This window comes from Pagrus pagrus (genome assembly GCF_965226575.1).
Source record: "Pagrus pagrus genome assembly, chromosome: 3".
In the NCBI taxonomy this organism is placed as follows: Eukaryota; Metazoa; Chordata; class Actinopteri; order Spariformes; family Sparidae; genus Pagrus; species Pagrus pagrus.
The window spans coordinates 27756258-27782916 of record NC_140187.1 but is presented as its reverse complement, the minus strand read 5'-3'; the positions used below and the strand labels follow the sequence as shown (position 1 = coordinate 27782916).

Here is a 26659-nt window from a genome sequence, read left to right as displayed (position 1 = left end):
GACAATTTGAGCATCTATTTGAAGGAAAGTGCTTCAGACAGTCCGGACCAAAATCTCACATCTTACAACAGCATTATTAATAATTAGCTGGTATATTTATAAGTAAAGACATATTCTATGATAAACCAACATTTATGACTGCATTATCACCAATTACTAATGACTTACTGGCAGACCTGCATAAAGTGTATTATTGATTAACCAGTGATTAAGTGATTAATCACACCACCTGTGTAAAGGGTGCCATATTAGAAAGTCACTTTTTGAACTTGCGTAGTACTAAAGATGATACCATGAATAAAAACAACGACAATAATAAACCTTGGGTGTTGAATACGGATGAGCAGTGTTCATTCTGTGCCCCAGCCTGCTCCTGTGACAGCCTACACAGTATAACACGGCAGTAAATCATGTCTCCCCCCGGCTGGCTGCCTGGCTGCCTGCGCTGGCTGATGGGCGGCTCGGCTCGCCGCTGCCCGCCCTGTGGGTGTGTTTAAGGCAAATGGGCCTCTGCATCCACCTGCTAGCGCCCTGCCTCCCTACAGTCAGGAGCGCCCAAGTTTTCCTGAGGAGCACACGCTGCGTGCCTGGACCTCTGTGCGCCACAGGGACTTTGTTTCACACGCTGCTTTTTCCCACGAGATGTTGGCTGTGGCCGCGCGACGACACTCTCTGCTCGCCCCGCGATTTTCTACATTGAACTAAAGAAACATTTCCTCCTTTGTTTTGTTTTTTGTGTGTGTTTTTTTTTAACTGTTCATTCTGTGCCTGCACACTGAGAACTCCGGGGCCAGCGTCTGACCGCGCAGTGCGCACAGGTACAGACTGCGCTCCTGAGCAGGGACCGAGCTGAAGGCTGCACCGGGATTTTCTATTGTTGTTATTGATCTCAACTTGGAGACGAAAGTGAGCGAGCTGTTGGAATTGGTGTGTTCAATGACTTGTAAGGTCGGATCTGAAGTTATACACGGAGAGCTGTAACAATAAGGTAAGCTTTACTGAGCTGCTGTTTTTCCTCATATCCTCTATTAAACCTGCTCTCCTGTGAATGGTTTATTAAGGTTACCTGTCTGCAGCTGCGCGCTTTTTTAATCTACATTTTTATTATGTGGAGAATTCCTCCAATACTGTCCTGCTTTCTCCTGTGAAGAAAAAATATCTGACCATAATTTTAATTTCCGACAGATCACACCCTTAATTCTCCCATGAATCAGTCTTACTATTTATTGAACCGTGCGCTCTAATACCACACCAGACTGTTTACAGTTCTGTCGTCCATGTGTAGCCAAGGCTGCCAGTCTGTTACGCACACATTTCACTCTATATCATGTTTCAGCAACACTGAAAAAAACAATTGCATTCATTTTTAGCAGATCGTATAATGAGAATCTATAAATGAAGTTTTATTTCTACAGTTTGCAGTCTCATATTTCCAGCCTTCGAGCTGAAGCAGAGTGGGAGTCTTTTTATTTGTCTCAGTTGTTGTTAAATGTGACAAATCATCATCCTCAGTGTTTCTGTAATGATCTGGACACTCTCCAGAATATGGATCCTTTTAATGTCCTCTGAATAAACCAGCGCATGATTCAGGAGGAGGGTTGTGTTGCAACTTCACACACTGATCCCTGACTAACATGTGCTTTTTTGTGTCTCTGACTGACTGACTGTAAGTTTTAATGGTTGCTTTACATTTGTCCAGCGTAGGGCAGTTAATAACTCGCAGACAGAAAGAAAAAGAAGCTGAACGCATCAGTGGATGTGATTTTTCATACAGAAATGGTCCATTTGTAAACTTGAGTACTCATTGTACGACGCAAAAAGACCCAGAATAGATGGATTTATCTTTATAGTGTGATGTGAGTGGTCTGTTTGCGTCTCCTGGGCAGTGCCCTGTTTGACTTCATCAGCTTGTGTGAAGCACTTGGCCTCAGTCTCAGAATAAACAGCTGGATGGTTAACAAATTGTCAGTAAATAGCCGAGGTTTAAACAGCTGGTTATTGCTCATAAAGCCAGTAGAGCCGGCCGGTCTTAGTGCTCTTTGGCTCTGCTGACGTCTCCGAGGGTGCGTTTGAGATGGAGACCTGCTCCAAGAGGACAGTTCTGTAGGTCAGGATGATGTAGAGCGTGGTGGAAAAAGTTTCATCCAACCTTCTTTGAGTGGATTTGATGGGGAAGGGCAAGAGGTGACCTGGTGGACAAGTCCTTCTGATGATTTGTGACGTTTTGTGGGGATCATTGTGGTCGCTCCCTGGTGTCCATCATTCATTAACTCCGGACTTTATTGATGAGCACCACTGCATTGTTTCGAAGACTTGTTGCAGTAGGCGTTTGAGCCTGTCATCATTTGTAACCCCTTTAAGCAAAAGTTAATATTTTATTTTCGATTGCACCAATCACAACATCTTTTTGTCTCTGGTAAGTGTGAGGACGTGGTTCAACCTGGCATTAGGTGAAGCTATAATTACAGAGCAGCACATCGTGTCATGAGGCAGGAATGTGTTTTGGGAGAGGAGCGGGAGAAACGCTCCTCTAGCTCGAGTCAGCGTGATCTTCCCATCGGTTTGTCACACATGCAGGCACGAACTCTGAAAAACAAACATAATTTCTACCAAATGGAAGTGTGTACACATCTCTCGGAAAAAAAGCTTGGCTCCTCAGTTCTGCGGAGCTGCCACAGATCTGGCTGTAATCTCCACACCTCGGTGCTGCATCGCCAAAAAACTTGCGGGGGATGATGGGGCCCCTGGGAGCCAGTCGTGTGACATGTCACATAAATTAGTAAACGAAAACAGACTCGGTGTGGCAGAAGCATCTCTTCTCACGCCTGTCTTCTTCTTTTCTTTTGCAGAGATTTTTTTTAAAAACACTTTCTGTGAGCGACTGGAGGTTGGTCGACCATGCAGCTGGACGGTCTGTGGACGGTCCACGCCCTCCTGGCACTGTCCGGCTTCGCTCTCGGGAACCCGGTGATCAACGACCCGATGGCCGCGCCCCGCGTCTTCATCTCCTTCAAAGGTAAGAACCATGGCGCTCATCCTCCGCTCTCTCTCATTCCTGGTTTGCAACTGGTGTTTCCAACTCTTCTCACTTTCTGCTGGTTTCTTAAACTCTGTTGGCTCATCGTGTGACTGATGACATGACGGTTGTGTAAGTGGAGCGATTGCGGCTCTGATACGTGGGGTCTCGCGTTGCACCACAGAGGAGACCACAAACAGATCGTGCAGTTCTTATCCGCTGCCCCCTCCTCAGTGTAATAGTCACCAGATGCTTCCACTGACTTGCAAACAATTAAAAATGCAAACAGTGACTGAGCAGATGCACATATTGAATGCACTGTGTGAATGTTGTTCTGGCTCATTTTGAAACAATATACATGATTATTGTTTTAGTTAATCAAATGCCGAGTCTTTATCCTCAATCATCTTTATTATGGAATCCCTAAATTGGAGCCACAAAGAGAGCTGGGATAATAAGGAGCATGTAATAACTCCACGGCCATTATGTGATTATTCCCCTGGCGAGGCGGGCGTGTACTCCAGGGGAGCCGTTCTTGTGCTTTTCCGTGCAGATTAGGTGAGATGGGTTGCCGGGTTCTGAGGGGTGTAGAATGAGAGGGGGGGGGTATTATCGAGAGCAAATTGCCAGGATCAGCCAAGCAGAGCGACGTCCCCAAGGCCTGTCCTGCTCAGAGATCAAGCCTTTGATTAGCATCCAGAGAAAAGCCGAGGAGGGAGCGAGCAGCAGCGGCGCCCCTGTTTGCTTTGCTTTCCATTTCCCAGAGCTCCCCCCCCCCAAGTACAAGTTGACTTAATTAAGTGGACTGGCACAGTTCATTGTCGAAGGCGTTTTCCCGCTTTAATCAAGTGGGATTTAACACATCAGTGAGCTCACATCCAGAGCTCAGCAGTTTTTACTTTTTTTCTTTTTAAATATCATTTTAGTCAGTTCTTTTACACAAACGCTGCGTTGTTTTCAGACAACTCTGCAGATTGTGCCTCTCTGTGAGCGCACTGATTGGATGCTTTTCTGTAAGTGCATCTTTGGATGGCTGAGCTCACCCGAAAGCGGCGGACTGTTCTGTGGCTGACACGCAGGCTGGAAAAAAAAAAGGCTCGGCTCTCCTGCTTACCTGTGTGTGTTTGCCTCTCCAGTCAATATGAATTTCACAGTCTGCTGCTGCTGCCTCTCTCGGAGGAATGCACCCCCCTCTCCATTCAATATTATGACTCTCTCTCCCTTAATTGCTTTTTGAGAGGCCCATGTAGTCCTTACCTTGGCAAGCTGGCTGCACTTCCCCTGATGCATCGTGATGGTGTTAAGTTTTTTCAGCTCGAGCTGTTTGGGAAGGCAGTTTGCCTCTGTGCTGCAACTTTAATGGAACACAGTCTGACGACAAGTGTGGACAATATGCAGGTTTTTAACGTGAAGGAAGGAATGTGTTTAATTATCAGTCCCCTGTTTATAATTATTGATCATTATGGCAGCGAGTCACCTTTAAGGAAAACTTAAATTGCAGCTATAAAGCCCAGCATTTCTCTCTACACATGTTCCAAACTGATTAACTCGGTAGCTGAGGAGCGAGGTTCACAACCATGACCTCCATCTGGGAGGCCCACACTTCCCTATTAAAGCAGGTAGAGTAAATCATGGGACCTAATTGCTTTGCTTTGGCTTCTCGGAGTGTGCACAGATTTTATGGCGGGGAGACAACCTCCTGTGGTATTGGAGAGAGCCAACACAGTCTCCAAATATTCAGGGGATGGAGGGTGAAAAATAAACACATTTCAATAGAGTTTGTACAGTCGGAGGGATAAACCGTGGAAGTAGACTTTGTTCAGGCTTATCACGTCTTCTGCGCTCGTAAGCCGAGGAGGAGAAAGGGCAGAGTGAGCCAGGAGAAAAAAGTCTGCCTTGGTTTAGACAGAAAATAGGTGTAATCAGTATCAGATGAGCAGAGCGAGTGTTTCGTAGAATGAGCAGAAGGAGTGAAGCAAATGCGCCCATAGATAATCAGTTGATATTTTAAGGTTAGTCGAGACAAGACTGCTGTCGCCAGCAATCCCCAAGAGAGGAGTCATATTAAAAAGTCAACGCGGAACTGCTGAGAATCTGATCTTTTGAGTTAACACACACCTAAAGTGACTCCTGGCATGAAATGTAAGAATGCTGTGGGCTAGTAGTGAAGAGTGAAGGCATTTGGTTGTAAAATGGTTCACTGATTTGGACCAGAATCATGTTGTTTTCTTTAAATCTGCAGTGCAGAACTTTTGTCTCTCCCTTCTGGCAGTGATAGTTTAAAACACGCTGCCATACTGCTAGTTTCTGTAGCTAATGATGTCGCCGTGGTTGATCCAACTCATCTTCATACTTAAATGACTGATTAGTTTGATTACCAATGACTCCCAAAACAACATGACGGATGAAGCATACTAGCAACAGGTGGTCCTTCGTCATATGGTTGCAGTTTGGTTAGGTTTAGGCGAGAAAACGACTTGGTTGGATTTACAAAAGAAATTAAAATAATAAGGCTTACATATGTTAAGTTACATATATTACCTTATGTATGCGACTTTTGGTTTCACACGGGACATGAACAGTCGTCTCCTGGGTGAAAGTCCGGTGACCCTTCTGTCCAACTCAACCACCTCCTGATCCGGACTTTGTCACTCTCTATACTCACCTGTCACCTGACTTCCACCTTTGCGGCCGTAATAATTACAACACCCACTAGAGGTCAACGCCTAACAATCAATTTCAGTGTTTCCCACACATAGACGATATCATTGTAAAGGGATATTAAGTGCCAAAGTATATTTAGCGACTCTTATTTGTCCAAGAGAACGAAGTCACCCGCGATGGACAATCTGTGTTCGCTCTACACCTGTCTACTGACATTCGCACATGCTCTGCTGAGAAATGTGACCTCTCCTATTTAATGCAGGCTCACCTATGCTGTTGTGTTAGCATTGGCAAACCAATCTTTGCTGGTTCACCTAAAAGGCATCGCCACTGGTGTGCCAACACAGGAGAATGGCCTACATTGATTTTCCAGATTTAAAAGCTCTGTTATACTGCAAAATACAAAGAGACTTATCTACATTCGATAGGCTTTATGTGAACTCTGCCAATTTGGCAAGAGCTTGAATGATTTGTGTGTTGATTTATACGTACAAGTCCTGAACTGCACATTTAATGCATTTCAAGTGGGGCTGCAACTAATTTTCATTATTGATGAATCTGCCTGTTATTCTCATGATAAATCAATAACTTGTTTTCCCTATGGAGTGTCAGAAAATAGGGAAAAATGTCCCATAGCTCAAGCCGATACATGAAAATCCCTCCAGAACCCAAATATATTCAGTTTATTGTCCTATATGAAATATAAACAGTTTATTATAAAAATAGTTGCCAATTATTTTTTTGATGACTGACTTATTGATTATTTGACCACTGCTTGTAGATCTAACTTAAAGTGGCAGCATTTTATAATGACACACTTAATTTTGATAATAAATCCATCACAGTCTGGCAACTTTGAAACTTTAATCAGTTCTGTGGAGCCGTGTAGGTGTTACATTTTGAGACAAATACTGTTCTTTGTGTACAGGAGCAGAGTGGTTGTATATCATAATATAGCATATGATAAAGCCATCGTTCTTGATTAAACTCTTTTCAAATTTAGTGCCATCACGTCAGCCCAGTGTTTTAAGCTGCCCATCACCGAAGCGAAACGCTGAATTAACATGTGAAAGGATCGTGTGAGAGCGTCGCCCCTCCGTGAGACTCCTAAGTCATGCAAGTGCCTCTGTGGCGTAAATCCATTAAGAGGTCGACTGATTTATAAGTGCAGTTTTTTTTACATTCTTGCTTTTCTATCACACTGTGAGGTACAGAAAACACATCATTTTCTGAATGGACAAAGCTCTCCTGAGGGAAGTTTTGCAGAGAGTGTAACGTTACTGCTGTTGGCCCACATTCCCTCTGTGACATGTTTGAGTTCATGCATTAAGCAGATCCAAATCTAAATCCATGCTTATGACTCTGCTTCTCCCGGCCCTATAGCACAACATAAACCTCTGCCTCATCTAGGCTGCATGATTTCATTCACAAAACGTCACTGAAGCAAGGTGTCCGTGCTTTATATGCAATTGTTTACAGTGGCGACTAAAAGCCTTTGGAGACATTTTAAAGATGTTAAACCACGGCTTCTCTCAGCCTTCCTAGATAAACAGAGAGCAGGTAAGCACTGGTGCAGAATGCACAGAGGCACGGGGTCAACAATCTGCATGATAGTAAATTTTCACTCTGTAAAGGCCACGCAGATGCAATCTACAGCGGAGGGTGGAGCCGTGCGAGAATTAACACGGCGCACCACTCATTTGGTGTTAATGAAATTTGAAACGGCTGCTCTGACAACTAAAGCGATGGAATTATGGTCTGTCAGTACAAAGGGAAAGTCCTTTTAAATACCATAACAGCACACAGGATTACAGCCCCCCCCTCCTCCTCCTCCCTCTGAGTACACACGAGGCCAAATCCTCAGAGACGACACCAGAATGTGGGTCAAAATTGCCACATTGACAAGCTCACCGCTGCCGGGGCAGGTGGCAGTGAAAGGAAGCGGCTCTGGCTCATCATCATTCCAAATATTTCTCATCTGCACGCCCTCCTGTGAAGGGCTAACAGCAGGCTCCTATTTATACTCCTCAGCAAAGTCTTTAGTCTATATCGGGCGTGAGTGTGTGGGTGAGTGCGTTCGAGTGGGTAGAGGGTTAGAAACTCCCCTTTGGGGTTAAATGCCAGGCATTCTGGCATGTGTCAGCCCTTGTTATGCTGGAGTTATGTTTTCAATGCTCAGGAGTAACAACAGATGAAGATTAAATGTGAAAATGTCAGCTAAAAGCAGCTTAGGAGTGTGTCCACACAGTGAAGTAGTTGTTGTGATCGGTCAGCAGGTTGCTATCAGTTCATCTCTGGGCTCTCCCCTTTACTGCCGCCCTGTCACTTATACTGGTGAATGTTTAAACTCTTATTACTGTTGTTCACACAATACATTCCAGCAGTCACTTTCTTCTCTGTGCTGCTGAGGCATGCATTAGCGGTCGAAATTAGGCTCTTATCACTGATTGACTGTGACATCATGCAGCCTGAGTGTGTGTTTAAATGAACAACCATAATGTGGTTTCCTTTGGCTGCACTTTGAAGCAAATGCAACGTGACGGATATATTTGTACAAGGTGATCAAAATTAAAGCTCCCTGTGTCTAATCTTCAGGATACCTCGAGCACATTGGTACACCTCCGTCCTAACTGTAATGTTACAGTCCTGTCAAACCACATGTAGAAGCCACAAAACCACTGTCCCAGTAGTCTGGCACCGATGCTGATGTCTGGCTGTGATGTCTAATTACTGTTTGCGAGGCAGCGAAGTAATGACTGACAAACCACTATTTCTCTGGCCATGCCCCAGACCTCAGCTTCTCTCCACAGCCTAAGCCAGGTTATATTTAGTGTAAAACTCCTCTCCCTCAGCAGGCACACAGCAGTCATTTGTAGCGCCGTGGTTAACCATTGAACACGGTCGGCAGGGTGGTGACGGTGGTTTAAGTGCAAACGCAGCTTGGTCCGGCACAGCTCGCACTCTGCTGTGATTCAGCTGTCGGGACTGTCACTTTATTGCGAGGTCCTGGTTGGCCAGGAGCCATCCTTAATAGTGTAAAACATTTGATATTTGATTGAGTGGGTGTCGAGGAGACAGTGCGTGTTGTAGCAAAAGGAGGCTGTGGTGTGAGGTCTGGTCTGAGCCCAGTGCTCCAGAAACTGTGTTAATCCTCCACTGTGGTGCACATGACTTCAGAATTAGGATTCCTTCTACCTAATGCATGTGGAGGTGTGTGTTTCTGTGTCTGGGAGGTTAGCTAACGGCAAACTTTATGGAGTGGAATGTGCGACCCATTTTGTCCATGAATGCTAAAAAAATGTCTATCGTTTTGTATTATGCTCTATTGTTTGTCACCAACACTTTTCCTTTGGATGATGCTTTGTGTGCTGCACAACATGGATGTCGGCAGGAAATTTGCATGAAGGCAACACAAACAAACATGGAGAAGGGTGAAAGAGACACATAACAGGGCTCCAGGGTGAGACTATTTCGGTTGCACATGCACTCAAAAATCTTGTACGTTTGAGGTTATCGCACTTTCATGTTGCGTGTGCTGTTATTCAAATGAAAACATGTGTTTGCACCTCTATTCCTGTTTTAAATAATTTACATAATATGTTACGAAAATGAATTCAATTAAAAATGTTATTTCAGGTGCACATAAATGATGTGCTGGTGCACCTAAATGAAACAGTTCAGCACACAAGTGCAACCATTTAAAAAGTTAGTCTGAAGCCCTGCAGGATGCAGTGAACAGCAGTCAAGACAAAACAAGAAACTAATACATAAAAGAGGAGCTGCTTCTGTCACAGATATGGAATTCCCTTTTTTGGGATATATGGTTTTGGTGATATCACACAGCCCTAGTCTGCGCTGACAAACAATAAGCTGTGGTTTGTTCAAAGCTGAATTCATGTCAGAGTTGAATGTTGCCCACCTTAAAATCCATTTATCTCTTTGACAAAGCTGAATACAAAGCACATAGTTATACATGTCAAACTGTCATGGTACTCATCATTGCATTCCAATAACAACAATCGTCCTGATATGAAATATGATTGCTGACCGGCTGCAGTCATCATCCGAACTCGAGGCGCAGGTGATTCTCTAGTCAGAGGTAATCGTTAAGCGTATATAAGTCTGATAGTCTCAGGGTGACAGGTCAGGAATCAGAGATTGATTAGCTGTCTGCCTCTGAGACCCTGGTGCCTAAACTACGCCCCCTATTTGGTGGATGACTGATAGGAACATGTTTATACTTATTTCCGGTCCAGTTGGTACATTGTTTTCATTTGAATGCAATGAAGATGATCCTGACAGCTAGAGGGAAAAAGCAATAGTGCAATTTACATGGTGTTTGGTCACATTTAAAGAGAAACACCAGTGGAATTCAAGAAATCTGTGCGGATGGTGTTTCAAAAGCTGCGGATGCATGGATAACATTTACTCAATCTGATCGAAATCATTCATATTACAGTGATCAGATAAGATGTGTGTTTACATGCCCCAAAGCATTTAATCAGAATATAACTTTCATATGCAAAGTGGTTTCGCCTGCTGTGAAGCGTCTAATCTGCCAGAAATATAACAGAAGAAGAGAAAATTCAGTTCAGCTCATTCATTCATTACGCCTGTTTATACAATATATAAGATGGACCCACATTGTGTCCTGGAAACAGTATTTGTGTTTCTGGTTTGGTGAATTCCGGCTGCATTTGGAGCCATTTGGACATCAAGGCACTCAACAATCCTTATATCTTTCAAGATCTTTGACAAAAAAGCTGTGTCAGCCGCAGACCCAGTGGCAGACTCAGGTTGTTTGACGGGCAGAGGCGACCAGCTGTATGCGGTCTGGCACCAGCCCAATGAAAAGGCACTGGAATGGCACCCTTGACGGCACTTCACCAGGTTTTGTCCACTTGAAGGGCAACGTATCATGTTTCATCTACCACAGGAGCATCTAAGAGGGCACTTTCACTGTGTTTTTTTAAACATGGGGGCACCAGGTGGGGCGATCAGTCCACCAGTGCACAGACCAGGTGTTTCTGTCCCTCCCGAAAGCAACGTCACCTATTGTTAGCCACACGGGAGGAGAACATGTGCAGAAAAAATATATTTATTCCAATCAGAGAGAAACACTTGGATTAAGTGTATGCATGTGTTATTCTGAGTGGGCTATTGTTCTGATTATTAGTGGAATATTAACATCCCTGTCTGACACTGATTCTGCATTTATTGCTCTTGAAGCAGACCTCCACTCTTTGCTTGTAGAGATCAATCAACATAATTTTGCATTTGATTTGAGCATGTTTTACACTCATCAATAATAAAAAGGAATGTTATGTTGCACAAATCCGCCTCCATAAGGCTTAGCAGTTAACCTCAACTATTAAATCTGTCAGCCACATCAGTTTTTATGCAAGACAGCACTGCTCCTGTTCTCACCCCGCTCCCTGTCAGGTGTATGTGTGGGACAGACGTGTGATATTCCTCAAAACAAAAAAAAAGATGCTGGCGCCTTTCAGCACGTTGCCCCTGAATCCAGCAGTAATCTCGTGTCCGTCTCTGATGGCGCCAGTTTCCCTTTTGCAAATGAAAATCGCGGTCACGGTGTCACCCCGTCGCTGTGCGAGCCAAACATGAGTGCTGTCCGCGCCTCCCACCCAGCGCTGATGCTGCAGCTCCTGGAACATCTCTTTTATTCTCTCCTTCCCAGGGTTGTTAAACGCACACAGGCCTTTCTTTATGATGAGCGATGAATCGAGTCATTGTGTTTGAGTGTTATAGAATATAGCCACTTGGCACCTTGAACCACTTGATTCTCATGCCATATGGCCACCAGTTTTTAAAGTGTATCGCGGGCTGCTTGGGTGGTCCTGATGTCTGATGAAAGATGAAACGGTATCAGTGCTTGTCTTTGGGTTCTCCAACATCTGGCTAATGGTTGCTGGATGTATATATTGTGTGTGTGCAGGTAACAAGTATTTAGAACATCTCCAGGGGATTATCGCTGGCAGGGGAAACTGAAGGTGACACAGTGCCGTCTAAATATAGTCCAACTCCTCTCTGAATGCTCGGTTTCCTGCTGCACTTCTGTCTGTCTTCCCTCTCCTTCTCATTTCTCTTCCCCTGGCACTGGATGGGCAGTAAATGCACAGGGACTGAGGTGTTTGGGATTCCTGGCATGGAAGCCCTGCTCTCTTTTAGCATCTGCAGAAAGAGGGATATGTTGTGTTGAGAGCGTGGTGTTCCCTCTCTGGTCAGGGTTTCACCTGTGGAGCAGCCTCCTGAGTCGGGTTACGGGCTCTGTCAGTGCCTCGCCTCCAGTGAAACCGAGATCGTCTCTCCTGAAGACTGAGGACCCAGTGTTGTCTGTCCGTCTTGTCTTTCACGGGCATGTTGTTGCATCTGTTACCCCCCCCTTGAACCCCTCCCCACCACGCTGGAAAATACCGACCAAATTGTCCAGATACTGTGAATCACTTTCTCCCCACTGGCGCAGCATCTCCTCCCATCCATGTGTTTTTATTTATGGAACTACAATTGTACTTTTTTTTTTTTCCAGCTCTACATGAAATGGACAAAACTACAGAATTAGAGCAGCCATTACAAACAGAGCGGAGCTGATGCAATTATGCCTTTTATGCCTGTTATGCAGAATATGGGCGAACATGTCGGAGCAGTAAATGATCCCACATGGTCAAACCGAATAATAAGTCTGTACTTGGTTATTTCCTGTAATCACAAAACCTGCCGGGTGAGGTTTTCTCCCTCTCTGTGGTAGCTGGAGACCATGTCAGTCACATCGTGGGAGTCCTGTCAGGTGTGATTAAACTTTATGAAACTTTCCAGTGTTGTGGAGAAAACTGTCACTCACCATCTTTTGTTACCTTACTTCCCCTTTGTTCAGGAAATGCGTTCTCAGGCTTGACATACTGGTTGAACCGAGCGAGGTGGCCAGGTTCATCTGAGCCCGCGACTTGTTATGTAGCACAACTGCCAGGCTTCAAGGTTGGTCCCTTTTCTAGGTGGCATAATTAAGACTTCCTGTGGGATTTTGTGTCTTTTCACACCTGTGAAAACAGGGCATTAGTGTGGACTGGATAAACAGGTTGAGGACTCAGACTGGCTTTGTCTCGGGGAACGCCACTGGGGCTGAACACTGTATATTCTTAGCGCTAGTGTTTCTCTTGCGGCAGATTAAGGTGTCAGGTGGAATAATGGTCCAGACGGATTAGATGTGCGCGTGGACCCAGCTCAAACCTGCGGCCAGGTTTCATAAAGGGTTTATACTTGAGAATGTTATCAACGGTGATATCTTTTCTCAAAGCGTTACTTGATAAAAACACTGTGAATAGCAGGAAAACAATGGAGAGGAGTCGGTTACGGTGGGGAGAGAATATGCAAGGAAGAACCTATTCATTAGCCAATCTAAACTGAATGATTGCCTTGAAATACTTTTAGTTTTAAATATTATTATTATCATTATTTTTAGGCTTTTCGCCTTTATTCAGATAGAACAGCCAAGAGTTCGAAGTGGGGAGAGACACAGGGGATGACATACAGCAAAGAGCCACAGGTTGGAATCAACTCGGGCTGCTAGGGTTGGAAAACACTCAACCAGATGTTCCCGGCCGTCCCACACTGTAATACTTCTTTATCTTGTTGTCTGGACAAAGAGGTGTTTTGACAACCAATGTCGTTCAGCTATCCACTTACTCATTTTGTTATCTGAGATTAGCAGACAAAGAATTGGGCTTGATATGTGGTGCATGAAAATGTGAATTTTATGTGGTTCTATCAGTTCCCTTGGAGAGCTCTAGCGATCAGTCGATTAATCGATTAGTCAATTGAAAGAAAATTAATCATCTATTTAGCTATTCTAACTCCTTAAATATAAGGATTTGTTTCTTTTCTTTGTCATTTATGATAGTAAATGAAGAGTTGTGGGGTTTTGGACTGTTGGTTCGGCAAAACAGCAATCTATAATGAAGGACCAGGGTCCCCAAGGAGAACACTGGACTGAACAACCCGGTCAGTCAGTTAATCATGAAAATAATTATAATAGATCAGTTGATGATAACAGTAATCGTTTGTTGCAGTCCTGTTCCCTTGTACCGACCCAATCAAAGTTCTGTTAGTCCCTGAACAACTGACCCAGAACACTGCAAACTGTCTTGTTTGCAACCTCTCCCGTATAAACTCTGTCCCTCCGCTGCCTCTCTGTAGTTGCTCGTACCGTATTCAAAGCCCAGTGCTGGCTCACAAAACCTTTGAAGGGATCTACAATCCCGTACTTCCAGTGGTTGAGCCCGTGGCTCCAACTCTTCACACCGAACCCCCCCTCCCTCGCCTGTGTTAAGGTGGAAGAAGCTCGCTCTTTGCTCCAAAAAGCCAAGTCATCACTTGTTCAGTCTTGTCCCTTCCTTACGGCTCCCAAATGGTTACAGCACTCTGGTCTGAACAGCAGAGTCACTCCCTCTCTGCCGTTCTTTGAAGTTGTCATCTCGAGGAGTACTTCATCTCACCGTTGAATCTCTGAGTCATGTTCGCTCTGAACTCTTTTGCTCACACTAATCTCTCTGGAATGACTTTCTGACTGTATCCTTAGATCTGACTTTATTCTTTTATTGTCTATGTAAATCTTAGAATAAAGTTTACTGTAATGTTGCAGATATTGTATGTCCCTCTAGATGAGTGTGTTGGCCTTTAATGTAAAGGCAGATCATATATAGGTCTTCTCATGTTCTAGATTAAAGGTTGATCTTGATTGACTGTGGCTTCAATCAAGAATTAAGATCAGTATCCACAAGTATTCAAGTTTATGACTGCTTCATTGGGCCTCTTTTATATGAATGGTGTACTTCCTGGCCAATAGAAGTGGAAATGAAGAGTTCTTCGGCCTGTCTCCATGTCTGTGTGGATCCCTGTAGACGTTAAGTATATGGGAGTCTCTTGGAAAGGTCAAGTGGGCGGGCGTGACCCTGAATGAAGAGGTCAAGGCCACTGCCCCCCTCTGATCTACACTTCAACATAATTTCTCACCCTCTGTCAGTGGGAGATTCAGTTTCAGACACGTCTCGCTGCTTCAGAGCTGCAGCTCGGGCCTCTAATGTGACCTCCCTCTCTTTGAGGTCCACAGTAAATACACCATGAGTGAGACAGCGTACTGTAATATAACCTCAGAATGAGGCGGAAAATAATTGTGTGTCATTCACAGATTACACACACACTGGATAGGCGTTTCATTTTCCAAGTAGAGATAAATGTTGTGCAGGACCATCAGTTTGTTAGTAGCTGAGACAGAAACACAGGCAGGACCTGCAAACACTGAGAAGCTACGGTGTTTTTTTTCCAGTTTCCAACGGTTTCTCTTACTTTCTTTGTTGAATGTGACTATTTGGTGTTTTACAACCAAAGCAGAACTTGCAACCTGAACAATATACTGACGTACTATGTAATTCTTTCTAACATTTGGTTAATGTTGTTAAATGTCGCAGTTTGGTTAGGTTTAGGCACCAAAACTACTTGGTTAGGTTAGGAAGATATCATGGTTTGGGTTCAAATAAGCCTGTTATGTTACATTACATCATGTTACATTAGGCACATTACGTATGCAGTGTAATTAAGTACATGAAGTTAAAGTAATGAGAACGATGTGTCATATCAGGAGCAGTCTGAGGGAATTAAAAGATCATTTGTTTGGATCAGCTGCAGGGTTATAAGATTTAAAGTGAACCAAAGGTAATTATTAGATCAAACAGCTAATGAGTTGAATTTTTGATCGATGACAGTCTTGATACAAGTTGCTCAAATACTGACCACAAAACCTGCATAAACATTATGTCATGCCGATTGTATTGTGAGTTAATCCGCTGGTTTAAGTGTTAAAGTAGCCAAGTATGTTCAAAACACAGAGCTATATATGTGCAATATGCAAGAATGAAAGCCACATATGGATAAACTTTATCTGCAGCGTGGTTGCTATTAATCCGTAGTTAATCAGTGCAGTTTGGTGCGTTGTCTCGGTTGGGTTACACATCACATCAAAAGGTGAAACAGGAGACTGATCTGAACCAGACATGCTGTAATTTGGATTTATATTACAAGTTCAGAAACATCTTACCTACGTGATAGAATACAGACACGGTGCAGCAGTTTGTACTCAAAGAATCAAAGTTACATGTGCTCAATATCAAGTCTGCTCCTGTGGTTTTGGTAGAAAGTCAGGTGGAAATGTAGTTTTCAGTTGAAGTTGAGATCACAGAAACTGGATGCTCCCCTCATCATTGTTTTAGAGTTCACTGGAGCGTGTTAAGAGTAAATTGCAGTCAGCATTTCACTCTCTCATCCAGTCCTTTCAGCATGTTTGCCCCTGCGCCCACCTCCTCATTTGGTCAGTGATGAGGTCATATAGCGCTCTACTTTTGTCAGAGGAAATGAGGCTGTTTGGAAGACACTGAAGAGTTGAGCTCATACGAGCACTCAGGCATGTTACAATGCGTGCACTTTGATGCCTTTGTTGTGGCGCGGTTTTGAAATGCTGATTTGGAGATTTCCCCATTGCTGCCTCCTGCCTGTTGGTGGAGTAGGTGTTAATTGCAATGTGTGGGGATGGACTCTCATTGACATCCATTGAGGCCGGGCCGGGGCCGGCGGTGACCCCCCGACAGGCCGTTTTTGTCAACGACCCGTCCTTTCAGGCCCCCTCCTGCGACGGTGCCTCCTCTGAAGGGGTGAAATAGTGGAACCCTGGCATGCAGTTCCCCCTGTTGTTGTTGTTGTTGTTTGGCGTCGCCCACACACTCTTCCCGCTGTGAAGGTCCTATAGCTGCAGGGGTGTTTGTGTAGGTTTGCCTCTTATTCACAGAAGTTCATTCACATTCTGGGAGACCCGGGGGTGGGCGTCAAACTGGCATCAGGCCTTTTTTGTCAATGAATGCGGCGCGCAGCGTCCCGCGGGCCTTTCTCTGTGCTGCCTATAGATTCCTGAGCCCAGGTCCAAGGAGCACCGCTGAGGGAGGACAGCGGTGTAGAATGGAGGTGAAAAATGAGGAGGGAAAATGAAAGTCAAGAGGAGCGGAGGGCATTGTTTACATCCTCCACTCCAGCCTGGCAAGCTGCCAAACCAGTAGTGGGCGATGTGTTGCAATATGAAAGCACAGAGGATTATGAGTCTCAGGGGTAATGTTTGGGAAACTATTTGGTAATGCCCTAATGTTGCTCACTTTGTCGAATCACTCACCCCCCTCTCTGATCTCCCTGCTTGTCAGAGCGGGATGTACATGGTCTGCGAGTCCTCTCATTGTTTTGTAAATCTTAAGATGAGTGGGGGTGGTGTTACTGCGCGCGCTAAATCCCTGTTTGACTTCTTAACTTGCTTGTTTTCCTGCTTAGCCCCTCAATGGAGGGTTAATGAATACTTTATTGCCACTTTACTGTGTGGATCTTAGTGGCCGTATTTAATTTCCCCCCGGGGACGTCCTGTGGCGTTTCCCAGAGTTTCGGAGCAGCCTGCTTTGCATTTCCTTTCTGTGAGAAGACAAACGGGCCTGGAGTCCAAGATGAAGCGCTCTGACGGAGGGAGGGCGAGACAGGGAGAAAGGGGACGGAGAGAGGAGGGCTAGGATTTCACTCCTACCTCTCTCCCTCCTAAGTCTGAATCAGTCCAAAGTCTCTCTCATGGGCTACAGTGTGGATCGAGTTTTACCCCCTCTTGTCCTCTCCCACCTTCCAAGTTTGACATGCTTATGTTTTACCTTCCAGGGTGGAAATAAAAGACAGACAGCGAAGGTGCTCGGTGAGGAATGGGGCTGCAGAAAGTGCCGAAGAATTTTGTCAGATGAGCCTCCCAGGGTAGAGAGCTGCACACACAGAAAGTCCCGTCAGTAACTGGACACTGTTGGACGCGTCCATATTCTGTCACTTAACTGGTGTGTAATCAGGCAGACGTCCATGCGTTTGTCACCAGTGTGGCTGTATTTCCGCCAACTACCCAACTCCACCTCAGGTGACTGATATCATCACCCACCTTTGCAGCGCTTCTCCTCCTGAGCTCATAACTCTGTCAGACGGCGCTTAGTAATGCAGCTCAACTGTGACCATGTTTGTTATTTTAAAGCCTCTAATTAAGTCAGTCAACCTCCCTTTTTTTCCGTCATAATGCACGACCAGAGGGGCTCCAAGGGTCCCAGCACCCACCTCTGTCACGTGTTGGACCCAGTGGTGAGCGATGGCTTTTTAATGGAGGCCTCCCAGTAGAAAAAAAAAAAAAGGGCCCTAGGTAGTGGAACCAACCCGAGGGAACGTTTAAAAGACTGGCAAAAAGAGCAGCCATGAATAAGCAGCTCTTCCTGTTTTCTTTAACGTGGTAGCAGCATTGAGTAAAGGTAATTGTTCGGAACTAATTAGCGCTGGAGAGATAAATGATGGTTAGGTGAGATGCTGTGTTTTTAATGACGCGCTGTGGGGATGGAATGCACTGTGGAGTTAACTCCTCAGAGCTCGGTCATGTGTTCGCGGGTTAATCTCAGAGGCACCTTAGGACTCGCTGGCTGCACCGGAGCGTGTGGAAATTATTAGAGAATCGGGTGAATTTTCCAACATGACTCTGAAGTTGTTTTTGAGCTGAGGTCCGAAATATGTTTTCGTTGGTGAAGTGTTGGAAATAAAAATTGCTGTTAGGAGTGTCTGTTTTGCTTGGGCCCTTTCAGGGACGTGGCAGGTGCACTTGTTGCGTCTGACGGACGGTGTGTGATCCTGCTTGTGTACGTGTCCATGATCTCTCACCATCAAGGACACACGTTTTGTTTCCAGGTGGGGACAAAGGCCCCACCAAAAACCTCTAATAACTCTGAAGTAATTACACAATGACTCTATTTATTATGGTTTGCGTGGCTGCAGGAGACAGGGGAGTATCTTCTGGCTCGAGCAAAAGCAACATTACAAGAAACCAACTGAAATTAAATCAACAAGGGAGCTGAAGCCACAGCACTTTTAAATCATGCTGTTGAGTTGCATAACATCACCTTGTCAAAACATGGCAGCAAGAAAAACCTCTTCATCCAAGATCCATGTTGCGTTAAGTTCTAAAATAGCCTCACCTGGCAGGCAGCAGAATTGCTGATAGACGCAGCGACGTCTCCTCTCCCGGCTGGGGACGACCTCTGCCTCCTCGTCCTTCTTAGTTTAACACGTCCCCAGTCCTCCCTCTTAGCAACGTGCTCCAGCTGCTCGGCAATGGCCGCCTCTCGAGATGTCACGAAAATTCACTTTCATGCTCTCACCAGAGGGTAAGTGTGAACCAGCACTGAAAAGAGCTGTCATGACCCCAGACGATCACTGACACACCTGAGAGTTTATCTGTCAAAGAGTTCCCTCTTCTTTTTAATTCCTTCTTTATAATTTGAGTTTATATGTGATGGATACGTTCACATGTGTTGATGCCTGTGGATGTTATCATTCTTTTACAGAAGCTGTACTGTGACCAATCTCCAATTTAATGAAATGCTAGTTCCAGGGGAGATGAAAGATGGAGGACTTTACCGGCGTACCGATCTTTATCCTCTCTAATGTGGCACACAATCGATTTGATCAGAAATGAAGATTGACAAGGGATGGATGTTATGAAGGGAAGCTATTCAGTTAAACGCTCCATTCCAGTGGACGTTCAAGCCGCAGCCTCGGCTCAGATTTCATCCTTCACATGGTTGTTAGGAAATAAAAAGGCCTTGAGGTTGATTGTGATAAATATCATCTGAAAAAAATGGGCCCTCGCCTGCAATACATCATTGTTAAACTCAGCGGGCTATGGAGTGAGCAGATATTTATTTATGACTTATATCTCCTTCATGTCAGGAAAAGTACTTGGAAAAACTGCAGCTATAAAAGCGATGCATCATGTTGTCTTGGGAATGTGGAGTAAAGTGCAGGCAATAACGTCCACATGTAGAAAATAGCTTTTAACTCATCGTCTGCATCATAATACTACAATGAATGTTCCCAGATCTTTTCTGTCTGTGGCACATAGCAGCTCACCCACATCACACTGCTGCCAAACCCAGTGCGGTTTATGCAAACGGTGAAATGGATAATATACTTTACAGGATCATTCCAATAATGCATGTCTCACTCCCTTAACTGCAAATGACATGGTCTTTACTGCTGACCATAATCGAAACCATCATGTAGTTTTCTTTTTTCTTTTCTTCTCAGATTCTTGTATGTGTTTGTCATGCTGTAACTGCAGGACATCCAACAGCATCAGTGTGGTGTGAAATTCAACTTGTTTGAGATCATGTAAGCAGTTGAAAGTTAGGAAATAACGTGAATAGCAACATTTTTACTGTGAGGATTCAGTCAGCTCACATCTAAATGTCTCTGTTTGCATGTATTTGGTCCAGAAGTTGGAGGTTGTATGAAAATAAAGCTGCGCATTGTCTTTACAGCAGTTGTTTCAGCAAGTTTCAAGCCTATGCTCGGTACATTTTTTGCACAGAAATGAATGAAAACAGGTTTGGAAGTAGAGAAAAAGGCTTAAAAAGTCTCAACCAGAATGAATGTTGGCAATGTACGTTTCTGCAAACCATGGATATATTAAAACTTTTCTTTATGTTGCAACTTAACGTTATAAATAGCTGTTTTTTTGTTGCTACAAACACTGACTTCCTGTCAAAAACACGCAGTCTCGAGCTGTGGTCACTGGCTTGACAGCTGTCTTGCCTCTAACTCTACCACCATCCGCTGCACTTCCTGATATTAAAGTCAAGGAAACATGATATGTATGATATGAAACGTTTTGTAGAAATGTCAGTATGGTACGTAGCCAATGACACATTTATATGTGCCAGTGGTTTGCGGAAATGTTGACTGCCAACATTTTTATCTTGGTGACTGGGCTGAAAAATCTAACAACCTGGCTGGCAGTAATCCAACACATATGATTTGCAGTAAATGGGCTAAAATATGCAGCAGTGCTGGCACGACTCTTTAATGGAGATGCGCAGCAATTCATCTCCCACTGTTCCCAGTGGTGATATCCTGCAGTTAATCACACATTATTCCCAAATATTTTCTTTGCACTGAACTCTCTCTGGCTGAGATACGAGCCATACTGCTCTGATGAATGCTCGACATTCTCAAGATAAACCTGCCCGAGGAAGCAGATTACTCCCTCCTCCCTCAGAGGTTCCAGAGGAGCTCTGTTTTGACATGTCCTGCTTAATTGCTGTGTCAATTAAAATATTTTTCAGAAACATCATGCGGGCGGGACAGGGGCAGGGAGGATCGTGCGAGGCTCTGTCTTGTTCATGGCTGTGTGTTGCCAGCAGTGTTGATGCAGGTGTGTGAGTGAGAGAAAGTAAGGTTGGCATGCTGGGGAGCCAAAGTGGTGAACAGGCAAACACAGGCATTAGGTGTGTTTTCCTGTCCAAATCAGATTATTGTATAATTCTGAGATAGCAGTAAGTGAGAGGCACCTTTATCAAGATGTAAAGTGTATAAAGTGAGATAAAGCCTGGCTGCTGTGCTGATGATTTAGAGTATGTCATCCAGTAAGATAACACAATGTCATGGAGCAGTTTTTAGCAAACTGATAATAAAATGAATGGATGAAGTCACTCAAACACAAGTGAAGTGTGTGTTGTGTGCGATTCTATCTTTAGGACTCTTTATTGAAAGTGATGTGGAGGATCACCATGGTGCTCTGTGTATCTGCTGTCAGTGGAGCCAATCATAACATGCCAGATTAAGTGCTTACACATGAGTTTTGTTCTGTTTGGCGACGTGTAAGAAATCTATTAATGTTGTCTTTTGGGCTGAGAAGGACTCGACCCGTGATGGGTTTCATACCAAATTGACGGTTAATTGCTGATTGCTGCAAGGCCACGAAAGAGTGTGAGAACGAGGCGGTTCACACCACGGATGAGTTTGCTTTGGTGCTTAACGAAACTTTTAAATCTGTGTGCTTGATTTAAACATGTTTGTATGGGGTTACGGCTGGGGATGATGGGCACGTCTTCAAAAACATAACTACATCTTGGGACTCTGTAGTTACATACCGTCTACAATGAAGACATATGTGATATGCTGATATGATTCAGGCTTTACAAGCATTCTTTGGTCATAGAAACAGAGCATTCAGAATATGAGTCTCAGCTGGGGATTTTGACCTCTTGCCTGTTTATGGTCACCTCTGTGCATTGTCATGGATGTGTTGCCCCTCAACCCACTAGCCAACAGTTTGCAAGGCTGGCGTAAGAACGCATGCCTTAAAGAAAAGGCCACATTTCTGGACAAAAGGAGAATCTACTAGATCTACTTTTAAACATGGTGAAAGACTTGTATATCAACAATGCATGTTTGGATATGCAGATATGACAACAATTACCTTTTCAAGAAAGTGGTTGAAGGAATGAAGGTGGGAGGTTTCAATTCTGCCACTTATCCATTTTTTACTGTGATAAACGACATGTTAGGGCGTGTTAATGCACAGTTGCATCTAAACAGGAATGTTCAGGTAACAATCATTTCTAATTAGCTATGTAAACAGCTAAGTGGGAAGATTGTCTTTTCAGACTAAGGGCAAAAAACTGAATATTTTGTGCATTTAAACGTAGTCAGAGTTGAGATTGCAATGCCTTAAGCAGTGTTTTAAAGCATTCTCATTATCTTCTCCCTTTCAGCAAAGCCATCCTCCCTGCAGAGCTTCTGCCATCACCATGAATGAAACAACATAAATAAAGTAGTGCACGAATATTCTCATATCCAGTAATGAAACAAGGCAGATCCTCCCTCTGTTGCTTGTGTCAAAAAGTGAATGAAATAATGTAAACACAGTTACATTGAGGGATATAATATCACCATGATACAGAAGAAGAATGCACAGAAAAACATTAACCTCCATCCTGCAGCGGCATTAGCCAGTTAAATACATAAAAGCACACATTCCTGGCATATTCTGCCATTAACCTCCTGATAGCTGAGAGGGTGGATCAAATGAAATACAGGTTATAAGATGCTTATTAATAATTGGTGTTATAAACCACAGTGCTGTGTTTTGGCGGCCGATAAGCTTTCAGACTTGTTGATCTATTGCTCAAACTGAACTTCCTACATCACATTTAATCCTCCCCATACCTGTAGAAACGCGCCCCCACCAACACTAACACCGTGCTTTGTTTGGTCTGAACACCCACTCAGGTCTGAGCTCCAAAGAGGAGCCCTCAAGGTCCATCAAAGCAGAACACTGCCTCAAACTGGGATAAAGCTGAGATAACTGCAATTATCTCAGCTACACTTGTCTCAAACTGAACAAACTTTTGGGCCCAGGATGCCTCCTCCCTGCTGCTTTCTTGTCTCTGCCATCTAGGAATTCACTCGGAACAAAAGCCGTATTTTGGCCACTTTGCAATCTATACTTCCGACCTCTCCCGCAGCTCATTACCCGCTGCCAGAGCTGCTCTAGAGGAGGGCTGCAGGGTCACAGCGTAGGATATCCTGCCTGTCAGTCAAACATCGAGGCTGTCAGGTGTGCAGATTTAAGCCCAAGTGGTGAAGGACTGACTAGTCATTAAAATCTCGCAGGGAGGCCGAGTTTTGATTTTTTTTTGCCGGAGCTCAGTATATTTCCACAGCTGTCAAGCTCGTTGTATGTCTGCTGCCATGTGTGGATGTCACCTCAGGCACGAGTGAGTAGAGAGAGAGATTTCCTCTGGGTTAATGAGGAAGAGGGATGAAGATGGTGGGGCAGAGATGAGGAGTTGTGTATGTGTGTGTGTGTGTGTGAAGGGGTAGTGATCAGCCCTGAAAGTGCTTTCTTTATGTCGACCCTGTGCTGACCCCGGGTCGTAGGGGATTAATATTGTGACCAGTGGATGGATGCTGAGTTTATGCGCACAGAGTAGATGCACCACAGGGTTTAGAGTGGTTTTAAAGAAATGCGTGCTGGGACTACACCGCTCTTCCTCTCAGTCCAGTGACCCTGAAGGAACATGGCATTGAAAAGGCAAGTCATAGTATACAGTAGGGATGGGCAATCTTGGCCGATTTTAGATTGCTATCGATTTGGAAGGAGCTCAATCTACCTGACGTGCCTGATGGTTCCCCAATAGCAGAATTGTGCGGAATGATGGCACTTGGGCGGCCCACTCCTGTTTGCCAGATCTGAGACATAAGCAGGCCGTACCATAGCCAGATGTCAGCCAGGAACGAACTGAATAAACCGCCCAAGTGCCATCATTCCACGCGTTATGCTGGATGAACGTGTCTGGTACAATTTTGCTGTCTGGGTCCGTTATAGAGAGCCATCTGGAAAGGTGAAGCTAGAAACTGTGCAGGTGATTTGACAAAGCATCTGTCTAACACAGGCTAACTTCAAGCAATCAGATCAACAGTACGACTGAAGAAAAGAGCAAAAACATCTCCATCCAGAAAAGCCTTCAGTGCTGTTAATTTTACTTCTTTCAATGAAACATTCTCTCCAGACAGCAGCTTCTTTTGCTGGTCGTCACAATGAAACCTTTCCTGTAACTGCAAGTTGCCCCCTTAATTGTTTGAATTATTGTTTGTTCGACCACAAATTGATGGCAAAAAACTGGCAAGATGGATTTGTGAGATATCGCGAATCCACCTGCCTCAGGTGAAGAAGATCATGATATGTGATGAGTGATGGAGGCAAATAGATGGCAAATTATGCAACATGAGTTACGGCTACAAAAATAGCAGATGAGGATCTTGTGCCTAAAAAGAACTACCTTTAAATGCGATTTTGTGTTTTGTATGGTGCAAATGGAGAAATTATAGGGAAAACTGTGACTAATCCTAACCCTCTTTCAGTCTGGCTATAGTCTACAGGGCATTTTAAAACAAGATCACAATTCAGACTGTGGTTTGGGATTTCAATTAAATAGATGTTTTGTAGTTGCCGTTTTCCGACTCCTTTCAAAGAAAATGCTTTCAGCCTATACTCTCAGTAGCACTGGTCAATAGGGAAAGCAGGCAAAATGAGCCTGTGGAGAGACATGCATTGTAGTACAGTGAACTTGTTTGCTCCATATAGACCCTCCATTTACTGTTCTCCTCCCATCGGCCCTCTCCTCTCCCCCCACCTGCTGCGCTCTGCAGTCATGCCAGTCTCGAAAGTTATAAACGACTGTGGTTTTGGGAGCCTTTCATTGGTTTGTGTAGGGGAGTCCCTTTTGTAAGCTTCAACAGTTTGGGGTCAAATCAAGGCTATCATGCACCCAGAAGAATCATGGATGTGTGAAGTGCGAGTTTGTTATTGAAACGATAAAAGGAAGTCCTAGAGGGACAGTATATCATCCCAGTCCAAAAAACAACACGATGGTTGTTAGAGGGAGTGTGGACCTGTCAAATAAGAAGAGCGAGTGTTCGGAGAGATACATGAAGCTTTTTTTTACCCACCTGGCTGTAGTGCAACACTGCTAGTAAGCGCCAGCGCTGACCTCTAAGTGCACTCAGTCTCTCGGAGAGATTGCAGCCTGTGACAGACCACGATGCCGCCCCATTAGCTGAGATAAGGCAGGCAGGGATTGAGAAGCTCAGATCAATGAGTCATTATGGGGAGTGCAGAGCTCTGGCCGCAAACGCTGCCAGAGCGGGATGCTTACAGTCGTGGCTTAGCGGCAAACGCAGCCCGGCAATCCCTCAGCTGCTTCCCACCGACCTGCAGTGAGGCCAGTGTGGTAGAAAAACCCAGCAGGATTTTCTCGGGATTAACAGTTGATTCCATGTCAAATATGCTATCCAGGAATGATGAGACAGGGCATCAACCTTTTCACCTGACACTTTTTCAGATTGCTAGAGCAGCTAGTAGGTTTATTACCTTGACATGGTTTATTTTAATTCCCATTTATGGATTCTGCCTTCCTGCGGAATGTGGTTACACCAAAAAGTAACCTGACTACTCTAACACATTACTTTGTAACTTTTTTAACGTATTACCCCCCAACACTGCTGGGGATTAGACTCAGGAATCAACAGTCTTTCTCCACAATCTTTTTAAAAGTTACATAGTGTTGCTTCAAGTGCACACCAGGAACACTGATAATCATCTCTTTGCACAGAATACTGTGAGTGTGCAGCCTGTCAAAGTAGGACCAGGGAGTTAATCTTTAAACTATGATTGATGTTTACAACAGACAGTCAAGGTTAACTCTTGCTTTCAGTTTCTCTTCCAAATAATCATTTGTTTACATCCTGTCTGATCGATAGATAGATTTTAACCTAGTTAGTACCATATATCATAACTAATAGAGAAGACAGTCAAAACTACAGTAACAACACTCATTAGTTATAATGTGATCCTTTAATCTGTGTGCAGTCGCTTCATCAGGCTCTACCTCTGGCTCTCATAATGGCTCTGACCATTTGTGCAGGGCTCGTAATGAACAGAAAATTAAGGATGCACATTGAACGGTGACATCACCAAGTGAGCCCACAATGGCCACTTGTTTGTGGCCATCACGCGTGGCCGACAACATTATCCTTACAAGCTGCTCTGTTGTGTGTGTCCTGGCAGACAACAGCGAGATAGATGCAGGATCAAGTGTGTGTCTTCATTTTCGAAGTCTGTTGGTGCAGTTTGAAGGGTTGTGTGCTCAGACCCCCTCCCTCATCCCATTCCTCTGCATAGACCGCCCATTTAAAATACCCTGTCTTCCCTGAGGCTCAAAGCTCCCCTAATAGCCACTCCTGTGTGTTACTCTCTGACTACTTTTTGGCTGATATTGATCAAACTTGAAAGGGGAGCCCTTAAGTGAATGTGTAAAAAGTCCTGGTAATCAATGATTGACAGTTGGTATTTCTCTCATCAAGGTCACTTTGCCAATTTCAGTGTGTGGAAGAGCTGCAGGGCAATCAAGTGATGAGTGAGAAAGAGGGTTTTGTTTTGTCTCTTCGGATTCTGCCGTACCAGAGGGAGGTCGAGCTGAGAGAACGACTTTCAATCACAGTGGTACTTCAGCTGCAAGAGCAGGA

The 26659-nt window shown here is 44.4% G+C and overlaps 1 protein-coding gene across 2 annotated transcripts in view; it reads left to right on the top strand.

Annotated features, from left to right (window-relative positions):
- Window positions 1-561: 561 nt before the first annotated feature.
- Window positions 562-26659, top strand: part of LOC311254578 (semaphorin-3F-like) — a 68265-nt gene continuing 42167 nt past the window's right edge. For both annotated transcript variants that reach the window (XM_084348427.1, XM_084348426.1), the window contains exons 1-2: window positions 562-988; window positions 2850-3016. In XM_084348427.1, coding sequence (XP_084204553.1) covers window positions 2899-3016 — 118 coding nt within the window. In that variant the 5' untranslated portion in view covers window positions 562-988; window positions 2850-2898. The remainder of the gene's footprint in view (window positions 989-2849; window positions 3017-26659) is intronic.